General features: G+C 34.7%; 2 protein-coding genes across 2 annotated transcripts; both read right to left on the bottom strand.

Moving 5' to 3' along the window:
* Positions 1–2477: 2477 nt before the first annotated feature.
* Positions 2478–4152, bottom strand: LOC149390836 (tetraspanin-19-like). Its single transcript, XM_089620831.1, has 5 exons — positions 3967–4152; positions 3736–3841; positions 3288–3368; positions 3096–3200; positions 2478–2831 (listed from the first exon to the last, which is right to left on the bottom strand). The coding sequence occupies exons 1-5, from the start codon at positions 4131–4133 to the stop codon at positions 2565–2567; spliced, it is 726 nt and encodes a 241-aa protein (XP_089476957.1). The 5' UTR covers positions 4134–4152; the 3' UTR covers positions 2478–2564.
* A 1449-nt stretch (positions 4153–5601) lies between these two features.
* LOC149390835 (uncharacterized) lies at positions 5602–9462 on the bottom strand. Its single transcript, XM_089620829.1, has 7 exons — positions 9028–9462; positions 7893–8383; positions 6985–7324; positions 6470–6618; positions 6150–6243; positions 5951–6022; positions 5602–5866 (listed from the first exon to the last, which is right to left on the bottom strand). Exons 1-7 carry the CDS (start codon positions 9346–9348, stop codon positions 5822–5824), a joined length of 1512 nt encoding a protein of 503 aa, XP_089476955.1. The 5' UTR covers positions 9349–9462; the 3' UTR covers positions 5602–5821.
* Between the last annotated feature and the right edge of the window lie 4715 nt (positions 9463–14177).

The raw sequence follows: 14177 nt of genomic DNA, 5'->3' as shown, positions 1-14177 counted from the left end.
TGTCTGGAAATTTCAATGGGTCACACGACGGCTGGGTTTTCTTTGATGGAATCAGGTGTGGTTCTTAATTTTTTTCTTATGTTTTGCAGTACACGCATAATTTTACATATATTTACCGGTATATTTACATATATTTACCGTCGCTGTTATGTTGCAGTTAAGCTTTTTAAACGTCAATGTTAATGATACGAAACTTTTTTCTTTTTTCTTTTTGAAATGTTATGAATTCGAATAGGCAATGTGTGTGGTTTTGGATTTGTTCAATTAATATCCTCGATTCTTGCACTCACTACCTGATTTATTTGGTTAATTTTTTTTATTTAACAATAAAACAAAACTAGTTTGGACGGGAAATGAAATTATGGGCATTACTGTAAAATTACACATGTAAATAAAATGGAGTGATTATTTACCTAATATTTACGAAACATTGGCTATTTAACAATTCCAAACGTTTAAGTTAGTTATTTCCCTAATGAACTTTTTGTTTATTAGAAAAAAAGAAGAGATTGGATCCTAGACACAAGTCATTCGTACCGATTATTTTTAATAAGAAAGATACAAATGTCTTTAAAAAAACTTTAAATTCATTTTTTTGAAACCTAGATATTTTTGGACATATCTTTATATATTTCTTCTTCCAGACTAAAATATTAATTATTACGCTGCAACGCGCGGAGCATACTGCTTGTGGTGTCCAAGGTAATAACAGTATTAATAAAAGTTCACCTTTCTCTAATATTTGGAACTTTGTAAAATTTATATATTCTTATTTCGGTACATTATATGTTCTTTCAGTACTTTTGTTCTAGTAGCTTTTTTTGGGTTAATTCGTTTTACTCGGTTTGAAGTTCTATATATGTGGAGGAGAATTAGGTTGGGTAGCTTAAAGAATATTTGATATTGGCTTTAAAAAAAATATATACATTTAGTTGAATAATTTGCTTTATCACTATTCAACAGAGTAGAATAACAGTTGCCCTATTGTGCTGTACAATAATAGAAAATTTGTACATTTTTTAAAAGAAATACTAACCATTACAGGAAACTATTTATCTAATAATCATCATTGACATTTTTTTGAAACGAATGTATTTCCAAAATGACTCTCTTTTGCCCAAGGAGGCAAGTTTTATCATCGCCCAGAATGGACTCAGGATATAATTACTCTACCTCTAGTTTGGACAAAATTATAAGTTGTAGATATGTTTGGTATTCTAATGTTGTTTTAAGTTTCAGGGATATGTAAGAACTATTATTTGTGTTATTTGAGTTAAATGACGAAGACTACAACCAATTTCACAATTGTATATGTAAGAGGACCAGGTCATGGGGATTATTTCTTGTAATGTTGTATATTAAATCATATCATGCTATATTGATAATTGTTGGTAAAAAAAAAATCATTTCTAAATGAATTTGTAAAAATGCTAAAAAAAACAAAAGCATGAAAGAACGAAGCCATACGCTCTCATTGAAATATACAACCACAAAACTTTTGAAAGTTTTATATTTAAAATATAGTTATATTTAGTGATATGTTCTCATTAATCAGTTAGTATTTTACACGATTGTCTCTGATATTTATATTAAACCTTATTTATATTCATTAATTTTGGTAAAGGACTGATTTATCAAAATAAATAGAATGTTAATTAGTTTTTTAAAATTAAGTTTGAAATTGACTTAAAAAAATTACAACTAGACTAACATTTGATATCTAAACGTAGATATGTAGCTGAAATTTAAGAAAGAAAATAAATCTTACCAAGAATTGTGTCTAACTGTTTTGTTCGAAATAATTAAGTATGTCTAGTTTGGTATCTACTATTGTATTTAGTATTTCATATCGAAGTTGTCACTTTTCTGTAACCATAACGAGAATGTGTGTCTTTATTATATCATTTCTTTGAGCGTTTTTTTTTTTTTTTTTTTAATTTTGAGTACGATTTTTCTGATTAGGATTTTGACTTTTGAGTGTATGAACATGAACATAAACAGTTTTTTTTATTATTATATTATTTTTATATCCTTTGATAGATACATTAATAACGGTATTTTAGATAACTATGTATTGACCCTCTATTTGAATTCGAACCACATACCTTACCAATCACATATTAATGTATTATACTTTTTGGCTATGTCATGGGCAAGTGTCCCGACTATATTTTAAAAGAAATTATAAAAAAATAACATTTTTAAGTGTAATATTTTAAAAATAAGTGTTATTTCAAATCCTTTTCAAAATAGTTGTTTTCAAACGATAAAAACAATTATTTTCTTTCTAAATTAAATTGTAAACAGTAAATAAAATTAAATAGAGTGTAAAACAGTAAACAAATTTTTAAAAAAATGGTAAACATCAAGAAAAATCAAGAGTGATAGTTTACAAATTAAAAAAGCTATTTTCATAAGAAAAACTTCAAACATGATATTTTCGTCATAAAGTATCAAAAAAAAAAAAAACCCGATCAAAAGACACCAATAAAATATTTAAAGTAAACTAAAGCTTCTAATCTAGTCAAGCTAGTCATAAAATTCTTCGAGAGATTTTGTTACATTTAGCCACCAATATCTCTCGTTCTTGGAGGAAAGCGAGTCCTAAAGACACCAATAATATATGGAAGAAATCGTTGGGTTGAATTTCGTTGTGCTTGGATTGGTGAATTAAGAAGAATAAAATTTCCGCAGCATATATGGATACGAAGGTTTGTTGGAGAGTTGGGTCCCACAAGGAAAGATTGGCGAAAGTCAGGGATGTTTAAAGGACTGTTCATTGTCTCTCTTCCTATGCCCCAAACTATAATGCCTAATATCATCACATATATCTGCACGCAAAAAAGAAAAGAAAAAAATAATTCAAGTCATTCAAGGTAAATAATTAGCATATTTTTCAAGAGTATGAGTAGTTTTTGTTAGATAAAATATCCATGTTATGGATTATTTTGGAACAGAAGTTTGCTACATTTTACTAACAAAATCTAATTAGTTAGGGATATAGTGAGAAATTTTCAACTTTGTCCATCTTACTAACCAAAATATGAATTATGTTTGGCGTCAATTGTAAATGCAAATAAAAAGAATATATTTACCTGTGGAATCAAAGCTATAATGACGATCAAGCGACAAATGCTGACGTTGATTTTCATTAGGCTCTCAAATGCTGCGCTATTTTGATCAAGGTACTTGGACAGCTTCTAAACAAAATGTGTCATTAGAGGGAAAATTAAATTAAGAATTAGATAGACCAGACATATAGATAGATATGCTACATAAATGCTTACCGAAACCCAGTTGATCTTGAAGAAAACTGTGACAATTACTACAATTTGGAGCAATACAATTGAGCAAATAAATAAAATGTACTATACAATGGTCAAGGATATTGAAAAGATTATAAGAAAAATTTTAAACCATTCAACTCAATGAATGGTATATTTTACTTTGTCAAATAAATTTCAGAATTACATATACCTCTAGACATATATCAAATTAATTTTTTACACCTCCATGTTGAGAAAGATAACCAAGAAATGATAATGATAGAATAAGATACTTGATATTTTTTTTTTTAATGATAACGAAGTAATTTGTAAAATTCGATTTTGAACACATAGCAGTTATAATAGTAAGATTGTATAGCAAGTAATATTTGAAGTGTGGTACAATTTTGTAGTAATTTTTTTTCTTCTAAATTACTATAATAATAATAGACAAATAGTGAGAGGATACTATGCAAAAGAGTGTAGAGCCATTCTTCATAGAGTTAGTGACTATGTGACCGAAGAGAGTGCTCAAACAAACGCCAATTCCCACACCTAAACATGCATGTATAAACCTGTGATAATTTACCAACCAGTCTCTCCATAAATCCATTCATAAACACCATACACACAGTTAGTAATATATGCGTGTCAAGTTTTTTTTCCTTGTTTTATAAAAAAATAAAAATAAAAACTGTACCATGGCTTGATGAGATTGGAGTGAGTAGTAGGAAGCTCAGAAACTCCGATCTGCCATTTCTTGAGCAACCAAAGTGAGTAGACGATCATGGCCACCCCAAACACGTTGACCAAAAGGTTGACCACTCTTATTGATTTTTGCATTTGACATCTTACACAACCTGCCATTTCTCTTCTATATTTTGCCCAGTGGTTATTTGACCTGAACCTGCCTTTCTAGTGATATCTCATAGGCTTTCTTTCTTTCTTTTTCTTTTTTTATTTCAATTTTTTTGGAATAGATTAGGTTGACAGAAACTCGAGGTTAGACAGATTAAATTATTCAATTCTTTTTCGTACCTAACGTTCAAATACAGGAGCAAAAGCACAAGCTGTGTGACAATTATAACATCTAAATTCAGTTTCATTGCATTTACATCTCATCTAAAATATAAAAAAAAATATAAAAAAATTAGATCCAGGTTATGTGTGTGGTGCAACATGTGAGTAGATTTCAGATTAGATTCTACATTTAATTAGGCTTTGTGGTGCAGTTTTTTAGATCAAATAATTTTCTCAATTATTAGGCGAGTACCATTTTTTTACGCGAACTATAAATTTGAGCAAACTTTTTTTCGAATTATTAATTTTAAACCATTTCTCGTCTAAAAAATTAATGAAACATATCCCTTGAGATATCAAAAACGTATTTACTAACTTAAACAAGTTGTTCATTTTATAAATAAATAAACTCACTTAATTTTAATCTCACCATAAATTCTCTAAATAAGTTAATAGATTATTCGAATAAGATTGAGTTACTTTAAAACTCTGATGAAAAAAAATAAGAAAGACTTATGAATAAACTTTTAAAGTAAACTGGTGTTAAAAATTGTCTGTCTTCTTTTTCTTCTTATCATGCATATCACGTGTTACATTTTAATTGAAAGGTGACATGTCAAAAGATCCAATTTAATCCTATCAAGTATTAAACTTAATATCATTAGACAAATAACCACATTTATAATTTAACATTACTAAATAGCAAATGTGTTGTAAATCTCAAATAAATAACCATTTTCATATATTTGCATATGTAAATCTTAGGTAAATAGTCACTTCCATTTATTAGGTCACGTCATCTTTATGACCATTTATCTAAAATTTACGAAACGTTGACTATATATCAACTACAAACGTTTTAATTAGCTATTTACCTAATTTTTGTAATTAATAAGACCAATGCATTGTCAATCAATAACTCCAATTTGTTTTACAGAAAAGCAGTACCTAACCAGTTACGTAACACTAATTTACTTGGCGTAGATGGTCATAACTCATAATATAATATCATTATGTACTTGGATGATATGAGACTAAATCATTATGTATTTAATAACTTTACTTTTCAAGGTCTGGTCTTTATCAGGGCAATTGACTATTTGAGACCGGACCGAGTTATATCGGATAATATTCTAGCTGTGGAGTAATACAAATTTACTTCTCCTACTTATTTTGTCGCAAATCGATTGATTGTTTCTATTTTAATTAATCCCGTGTTTTACTGCGAAGGTGATACTGTTTATACAGAATTCACGATCGTATTAAAATAAACGAAAAAAAAAAAAAAAGATCAACCATGAACTAGAGACGAGGGTTAAAGACTCTAAAAAGTATCTCATCAGTTTCATTGGCAAAATTTCAAGCATACAAACCTCTATGGAAACCAAATAAAGGAGATGTTTTTTTTAACCGTTTCTAAGTGTGTACTAAAATGATAAATATCTAGAACCACTTGTACAAAAAAAAAGGTGGGCGAATTAATAATTGATAAAAAAAAAAAAGATCAAGAAGTCGGAGGGATTCTTATGATAATCTCATTCCAGCTTTACCCTATCAAGATCACTCATCATTCCTTCAAGCTGTAAAAATCAAGTTTAAACCATATTATTGGTATAAGAATGTAGAAACTTTGGCAAATTCTAGAATGAAAGCCAAACATTTACCTTGACAATCTGACGCAAGAAAAAATCCCCATATCTCTTTTTGGATTTCGTGTCTACCACATATACCATGTCCTGCCACAAGCCATTCATAAACCAATTCAAATTTCATTTAAAATAAAATTACTAAAGGGATTTCAAAGCCCCCCATCTTTTTATTATAGCAAATATGCAAAAATTTAAAACATGATAATTGACTCACATCGTCAACGTAGAAGTCAACATCAGCGTTGGAGATAACTTTTCCGTCGCTGTCAACAGCGTGTGTTTTATGCTTGTATGTCATCAAGATAGTCCTGCGACGCAATACAAAGTAAAACTCTATCAAATTTCTCATTTCGTCCACAAAGAGGCATAAACAAAACAAATCCTTAAAAGAGGTTGGTCTAATAGTGGAAGGGTGATTCATGAGACACCATGGTTATAAAATATATAATAAAAAGAATGAAGGAAACTCATGTTCTCTTTCAAGCATTTCATTTCCTCACACAAGAGAGGCAATCGAAAGAAATGAGGTTTTACCTCAAGGTGGGCTCATCAACTTCCATGTAGCTTGCAAGCTTTCCGAGAGAGATGCTCGAGTATACTTTCAAAAAGGTACGGACACCCGATAACAATTGCTGTTGCTTCACTTCATACAGAAAGAGTTTCAACTGAAGCCTATACGCATCCTGAACGACGAACAAAATTCATAATCTCATTACACTACATAGTAGGCATAAGCTACTTATATACGAGAAATTTCATTATGTGGTCCTTAAAGTTAACAAAATATCAAAGAATAGACGACCTACTTAAAAATATCTAAAAATAGACTTTTGTCCTTATTTCGGACAAAAATACCCTTCTGACCGTCGTGACATTTAATGGCGTATGATGCTATATGGTCAGAAGGGCATTTTTGTCCGAAATAGGGACAAAAGTCCATTTTTAGATATTTTTGAAGTAGGAGATCTAGTCTTGAAATTTTGTTTAACTTTGAGATCCACATAATGAAATTTCTCTAATTTATTATCGGATATTGTCTAATGGTGTACCTGATTGTAATTGACCAGAGGCTCCTCGAAACTGGGAGCCGAAGGGGTGATGAACTTGGGACAAGCGTAGGAGAAGAGCTCATCGTAGATGGCAAACGCCTCGTCATCGTATCTCTGCATCCTGTTCATCTTGTCTCCGTACTTCTCTCTCAGCTGAGAGTTGACGGTCTCCTCAACGAGCTTGACCTGAGGACAGAGCGAGAGGCCGATCGCCAGTAGGGCGTACATCTGCTCGTTTTTCTTCAGAATCTGCTCGTACTGCGGAGATTTCTGATGGTACTGCTTCGTTTTGTAGATGTATAGAAGGATCTTGTTGAACTCCCTAATTGCATCAGTGTACCTACAATATAAACGGAAACGGGTCAAGAGGAGGAAATTCAAGGGAATATTTGGGAAACATTGAATTTGTAGTGATTGAAGACTAATTCACCCGATGAACAGCCATTAGATCATTCCACAAAACTTCCAAACCCCAATTCAGATATTACGTCAAAAGAAACATTAGGATATTCAACTCTTATAGCCTACTCGAATATTACTATTCAACTAAACGAGTTTGTCAAGCATGGCCAAAAACTTCAAACATGTTTCCAATCAGCCGTAATATACTCCAAACGAGTAAGAGACAAAAAGAACCAACGGGTCGAATCAGTGTACCTACAGGAGAAAGAATAAAAACAACAACAACGGGTCAAGAGGATGAAATGCATTAACCAATACAATATTAACCAAAAAAGAAAGTGAAGGCAGTGTTTAGGAAACCAATTCCAAACTATTAAAAAGCATTCCAAGAATTGAATCAACTTTAACAAGTGTTTGGTGTATATTTATAGTCGGCCTTTGATAAACTAACACCAATTCATATATTATGTTCAAAAGAAACATTGGAGAGGCCGTCAAAGCCGTACCTTCTGAGCATGAGGTTGGCGAAGCCGTAATGGTAAATGGTGGCGATGTGGCTCCCGATGACGCTGGTGTAGACGCCCTGCTGGGTGATGTCGATGGGGAGGAGGCACTTGAGGGCGGTCTGGTAGTCTCCGAGGAGGCAATGGACGCGAAGAAGGCCGACCATACTGAAGTATCCGAGGACTTTGAGGACGTTGCTGCCTCCGGCGTAGTCGTAGCCGTCCGTGGCCGAGAACTGCTCCGTGCCTTCCTTCTCCCTCTGGAGGACGTCCACAATGGCCGACTTCTCGACCAGCGCCTGAAGGAAGTTCAGGACTCCGTACACGCTCCACGCCTGGTCGTGGGCCCGCATCAGAGCTATGTCCTGCTCCGACTTCGACTTCAGCTTCGCCCGGAACTGGCAGAAGCTCTGGAACTGGTACACGAATTCGTCCACCATGTCCCACAGCCACTGGTTCGGGAGCTGCATGTTCACTACCCCGTGGAGGACCACCTGGTGATTATAACCGTACACCAACAAATTCTACGAGTTAGTCATCAACCCAAAATAAATTGATCAGAATCAGATACCCCTATTTTATTTCTTTTCGATGACCAACAATTGCATATTCTTTTCGCCAGATTATATACATATGTCTCTAATACTTGACTACTCCAAAGGCATTTACCAGAATCTAAACATATGCCCATGGAAATAAATAGTCCCTTCATCAAACGGCCCTAATTTTTTTCTTTTACTACCGAAATCTACACACATCAGTAGAAAATATAGCCTCTCAAGTAATAAAAAAAATAAAAAAAAACCCCAATCTTTTACCAAATTCTACACATATCAATAGAAAATATATGCCTCCAAAACTATCCATTCTTCGCAAAACTTCAGATTTTTCGTGCCAAACTCAATTAACATAATCAATTAAAAAAAACAATAATGAAAACTAACAGTCTTGCTTTCTTTTCGCCAAAAAGCCCCAAACTCTTACCAGGTTCTAAACATATGCCCCTGGAAATAAAAAGTCTCATAATCAAACAACCCTAAATTAGAACCATCAGCACATTCTTCAGAAAGCTTGAGAATTTTCATGGCAAAAATCACATAGCACAATCACAAGAAAAAGGGTGATAATGAGTGCGTGCCTGGAAGAGGCTGATGTAGTTGTCCCAGGAGTCGATGCGGTGGCGGAGGGTGGGGGAGAGGCGGGCGAAGAGGTGGCGGAACCACATCTCGCGGTAGAGAAGGCAGAAGACGTGGTCGTTGTCGACGAACGGAGCGACGGCCTCCACGGGCGGCCACGGCGAGTCCTTGAAGTGCCGGTCCGACAGCGTGTGGAACGACCCCTCGTACATCTGGTGGATCTCGTACACGTTCTTCTCCCTTATGTGCCTGTACATGTGCACCACGAACGACTTCACCGAGTCCGGCACCGCCTCCGACTCCTCGTACGACGCCGACGCCATGATTTCTCTCTCTCTCACTCTTTCCGACTTTGCCTAGGGTTTTCTTTCGACTAGACAGACGAAACAAGCGACCTGTACTGCTACTATCGCTAACCACGAGAGAACATGGTGAGTGAGACTTTCACTTATTGGGCTTTTCCAGATTTTTATTCTTAGGCCCATTACCATGTTACGATCATTCCAAAATACTTCCTCTTTTTTTTTTTATCAAAATTCATTAATTGCTTTTTAATTCTAAAATAAATTAGGAATATTTATTGACAAAGTTGTCAAAAAATAACTATGTTTATTGACAAACACGTCAATAAACACGTATTTATTGACAAATTTTATGCCGGAATTTTTACGAGGTAAAAATTACATCCTGAGAATAAAAAACGATAAGTCAAGCCAATGCACAAGGTTCAAGCCCATGAACAGAGCGCTCAAAGTCAAACTCTCTGGAGAAGTTTTGCGAAACAACTCAAGATCACGACGACGAATCATATATCGAAACCACGTCTAAAAAGACATATCTCAAATCCACGAGACAATTTTTGAGTCCACACAACGACTCGAGACCACGTCTAAAAAGACACATCTCAAGACCATGTCAACGAGTCAAATCTCAAGTCCACGCGACGATCAGAGATCAGATCTAAGAGACATCTTTAGATCAATCACAACGACTCAAAATAAAGTCCACAAACTCACGCGTCAAGCTCCAAACCAACACTCACAAAACGCCTCTCAAGCAAGCCCACAAATGAGACTATCCAATGAAGTTCTCAAGCTCATCTCCTTTGACAAATATTCATGTCAAAGTCACGAGAAAAATAATTTAGACAAGCTCACAAACAAGGGCCCATGAAGCCCCAAAAAGGCCACAAAACTTCAACTAAGCCTCATTGTCGCCAACCCCCTCCTTGTCGCCAACCTCTATGAGGCCACCAACCCTCCTAGCCGCCAAGTCCTTGTCACCAACTCCCTCTTGGCTGCAAACCTCTTGACACCAACTATTATTTATGGCCGCCAAGTACACTTTGCCGACAACTCAAGATGGCCGACAACACCTCGCCGCTAAGTAACACTTGCCACCAATTATTGAAGCCGCCAACCCCAAACTATGCCACCAAGACACCATGCCGCCAACTTCAAATGGCGACCAAGGCCATCCTTGCTGTCAACTTGATGGCGTCAACCCTATGACTTTTTGCCAACTCCAAGTGCATGACCAAGACTAAACAAGATTTTCCTTCAACTCATTTTGGCCACCGAATAAGGTTTGCTTCAATTCATTTTGACCATCAAATAAGGTTTTTCTTCAACTCATTTTTGCCACCAAATGAGCCTCGTCACCAACCCATTTTGACCACAAAATAGGCTTTTCCTTCAACTCATTTTTGCGCACAAAACAAGCCTTGGTGCCAACTCATTTTGGGCATAAAATAAGCCTTTGTGCCAACTCATTTTAGCCATCAAACAAGCCTTGGCACCAACTCATTTTGGCCATAAAACAAGTCTTTCTGCCAACATGATAGCGTCGCTAACTTGATGACGTCGCCAACCTGGTGGTACTGCCAACCTAATGACGTCGCCAACCTGCCCAAGACCTTTTTTCGCCAACCCAAGTCCTTGATGCCGCCGACTAGCCAAGGCCAAGGACCTCATGGTACCGCCAACTCTCTTGTGCCACCAAGAGTTTCCGCCAGCCTCATTCCACACGGCCACACCATGATCCACAAGCCTATAAGGTTCAAACCAGGTCCCTGTGTACCTTCAAAGCACTATAATACTCATATCACTCTTATTCCAAGGTTCTAAATGCTAATAAAAAAATACGATTAACAACAAATACAATACAATTGTATTTAAATTAGAAACAATTAATGAGTTTAGGTAAAAGAAAATCTTAAATAGTTACAATTTGAAATCATCTCAATTATTTTACAAAGAAGGTTTTTAAAGGAATTGACGGTATTTTTTTTTAGAAGGGGAATCACGGTATCTATAAGTAAATTTCGATCCATTTTTTTTAATACGATATATCTAATTTTATTATAGCTAATTGAAACAGGGACCATTGGATTTTCTTTTATCATTTCTTTGTGATGTGATATTATACCTAAGCTCCTATTTTAAATTTGCATAGACTATTGGATTTGATTTGTTTGAGGTAAGTCTTTTAATGTACCACTAGAAACGTGGTTATAATGGAAGACCAAACTTGTTGTAAAGCCTTGTGAAGCACATTTTTAAAGAAATCGAATAATAATATTACATAATAATAAGGTTAGCACCCATTGCCAAACCTTACATGTTCATGAAAACGGCGAAAGAAATATGAGATTCCATCCAAGAGACGTACTCAGACTTGGAAAAATTGTCTCAAATCTTCAAGCTGAAGACGAAGCTATGGCATTCCAAACAATGAGACAGGAATGTAACCATCTACTACAACAGGATGGTGTCTCTCTGGCAAAAGCTCGACCCATGCCAGGACGACGAATGGGAAAGTCAGGCCGACTATGCCCGACACATAAAAGGCATGAAGACAACGATTGGGTATCCATGTAAGGCGACCGCTGCCATCAATCCAAGAAGTCGTCTCATAAATCTGACTTGAGGAAAACAATAAAAAAGATCATGAATGGCACGATTGGAGATGCAGCTGAGCCGACGAATGAATCATCAGCCTTATTCACCCAAGGGAATGGACATGAAAGAAAGAAACCTTGGTGCAACCATTGCAAAAAACTATGACACATGAGGGAGACCTGTTGAAGATCCATGGCAAGCAGGAAAGGGAAAAAAACGAAGCTAGAAAGAGCCTGGCTGAGCACCATTGAGACCTCTTAAGAAACTAAAATCAACTTGGGAGAGCCAACTTTCACAACGAATCAGATCGAGCAACTCCTGAAACTACTTCATACCACTCAAAAATCTCACAAACCAAATGTTCCTTCATGTTCCTTTGCACAAGACGGTAAAAATGTGTATTTGTCTTCTTATATATGTTCTAAACCCAAAAACAGATGGATAATTGACTCGGGTGCAAGTGACCATATGACCGGAAATTCCTCTTTTTTTCAACATAAAAATCGTGTACAAAAAACAAAAAAGTTAGAATTGCCGATGGATCGTTTCAGCAATTGTTGGAATTGGTGACATCATCAAATCACCTTCATTAGTCCTATCCAAAGTCTTACATGTCCCTAAACTCACCTGCAATCTTGTGTCTATCAACAAATTAACATTCGATCAAAAATGTTGAACTAACTTCTTTGACTCTCATTGCATCTTTCAAGATCTGGTCTCATGTAAGACGATTGGCAAAGCTAGAGAAAGTGACAGACTCTATATTCTTGAAGAGGGAATGGACTCAAATAAAGGTCAAGAAAATACTTGTCTACAGATTTTTGCCAACCCAAGTAATAATGAGATATATTTTACTACACTATCTCCTAGGTCAATATATTTTCAAATGAATTTCTAGATTTTTCAAATGAAAAAACAAAAAAAAAAATCTTCAAACGGTTCTATGAGAACGAAAGTGAATCCCGTGAGGATTCAACAACTAAAAAACAAAAAATCAGCCAAACGAGAGAGAGAGAGAGAGAGAGAGAGAGAGAGAGAGAGAGAGAGAGAGAAAAGAAGAAGAAGAAGAAGAAGAAGAAGAAGAAGAAGAAGAAAATGGTTAAACACGTAAATACACAAAATTGATAGTCATAATTTTGTATTAAAATAAATTTATTGGATTTTGGTAAAAAGTTATTGAAAATATCATAGTTGTGGTATGAAGTATAAACTATCTGATCGATGTGGGCCTTCATGATAATTGTGAAATATTGGTTATTTCACAAAACTTGCAATTTTAAAGGCATCAATTTTCAATGCTTTTTTCGTTGTAATTGACAATTCAGAAAATGATCCACTTAACATTTAGCTCTAAAATTCCAATATAAGGCGTCAATGATTCTCAAGGTGAATAATAAAGGACAAAATTGAAGGTCGTAATATTGGTTTTAGATTAAATTTTAAGTTTAACTTTGTGATTACCTATAATTGCTTAATCTTAAGGATCATTGGATTTCATCTCAAAGTCAAAACCAAATAACAACGAAAGGCTAACTCATGACTTGATAACTTTGTTAAATCCAGTAATCTTTCTGATATGAGATCCTTAACATGATATCTCAAGATGATGCTCTCTACGGTCGTTCATTTAGGCTTAATCCTATTGTTTTTCGACTAGGGTCCGTTTAAACGTGTTGCAACTCCATTGTCATCACGAAGTTCAAAAATCAATTAATAACCAGAGTAGTAGTTCATGACCTTCTTAACTTTCATAATACCTTACTATTTATGATGTGATCAATGAGATTCAATAAATAAATAAAAAATAATATGAGAAATATTACAGGAGTCACTTTATATATGCAACATGTTCTTAACAAGAAAGTTCAAACTCGGGTTTAGATCATCAGGTATGCCGGTATTCTGCCTGAAATTTTCCACCACCCTCGATAGTGGTTAATTCCTGTCTCTTCTAATTTTTCGATAATACAAAAATTCAAAATTCCACTAAAAAATGCCAGAAATCCGAAATTCAAGCATTTTATGTTAATAACCAAATTCCCATAACAAAAGTTAAATTTTGAGAACTCCGACGACATTTTCAAATTCGCATTTTAAATTTCTTTCAAATTTTGGTCAGGGATTCCATAAAATAAAAGGCCAACTATCATTTTAATCATTTGCTTAAACTGAATTATTTCATGAAAAAACAAAAGGCTCTCTATATTTTTTTTTTTCTCTCTATATATGCCACTAAGCTAAACTCTTCCATT

The sequence above is a fragment of the Urtica dioica genome, chromosome 7 (genome assembly GCF_054948205.1).
Source record: "Urtica dioica subsp. dioica isolate 48M chromosome 7, U.dioica_male_clone48M_v1_H2, whole genome shotgun sequence".
Lineage (NCBI taxonomy): Eukaryota > Viridiplantae > Streptophyta > Magnoliopsida > Rosales > Urticaceae > Urtica > Urtica dioica.
Note: the sequence above shows the minus strand (reverse complement) of the source record. Positions and strands in the feature narration are given on the sequence as shown.

Coding starts and splice junctions, on each gene's coding strand:
- LOC149390835 (XM_089620829.1), bottom strand. CDS start 9,348: ATGGCGTCGGCGTCGTACGAGGAGTCGGAGGCGGTGCCGGACTCGGTG. Junction 7,325..7,892: donor GCCAACCTCATGCTCAGAAG/GTACGGCTTTGA, acceptor TTTATATTGTAG/GTACACTGATGCAATTAGGG. Junction 6,244..6,469: donor GTTGATGAGCCCACCTTGAG/GTAAAACCTCAT, acceptor ATTGCGTCGCAG/GACTATCTTGATGACATACA.
- LOC149390836 (XM_089620831.1), bottom strand. CDS start 4,133: ATGGCAGGTTGTGTAAGATGTCAAATGCAAAAATCAATAAGAGTGGTC. Junction 3,201..3,287: donor TCAAGATCAACTGGGTTTCG/GTAAGCATTTAT, acceptor CATTTTGTTTAG/AAGCTGTCCAAGTACCTTGA. Junction 2,832..3,095: donor TTATAGCTTTGATTCCACAG/GTAAATATATTC, acceptor TTTTGCGTGCAG/ATATATGTGATGATATTAGG.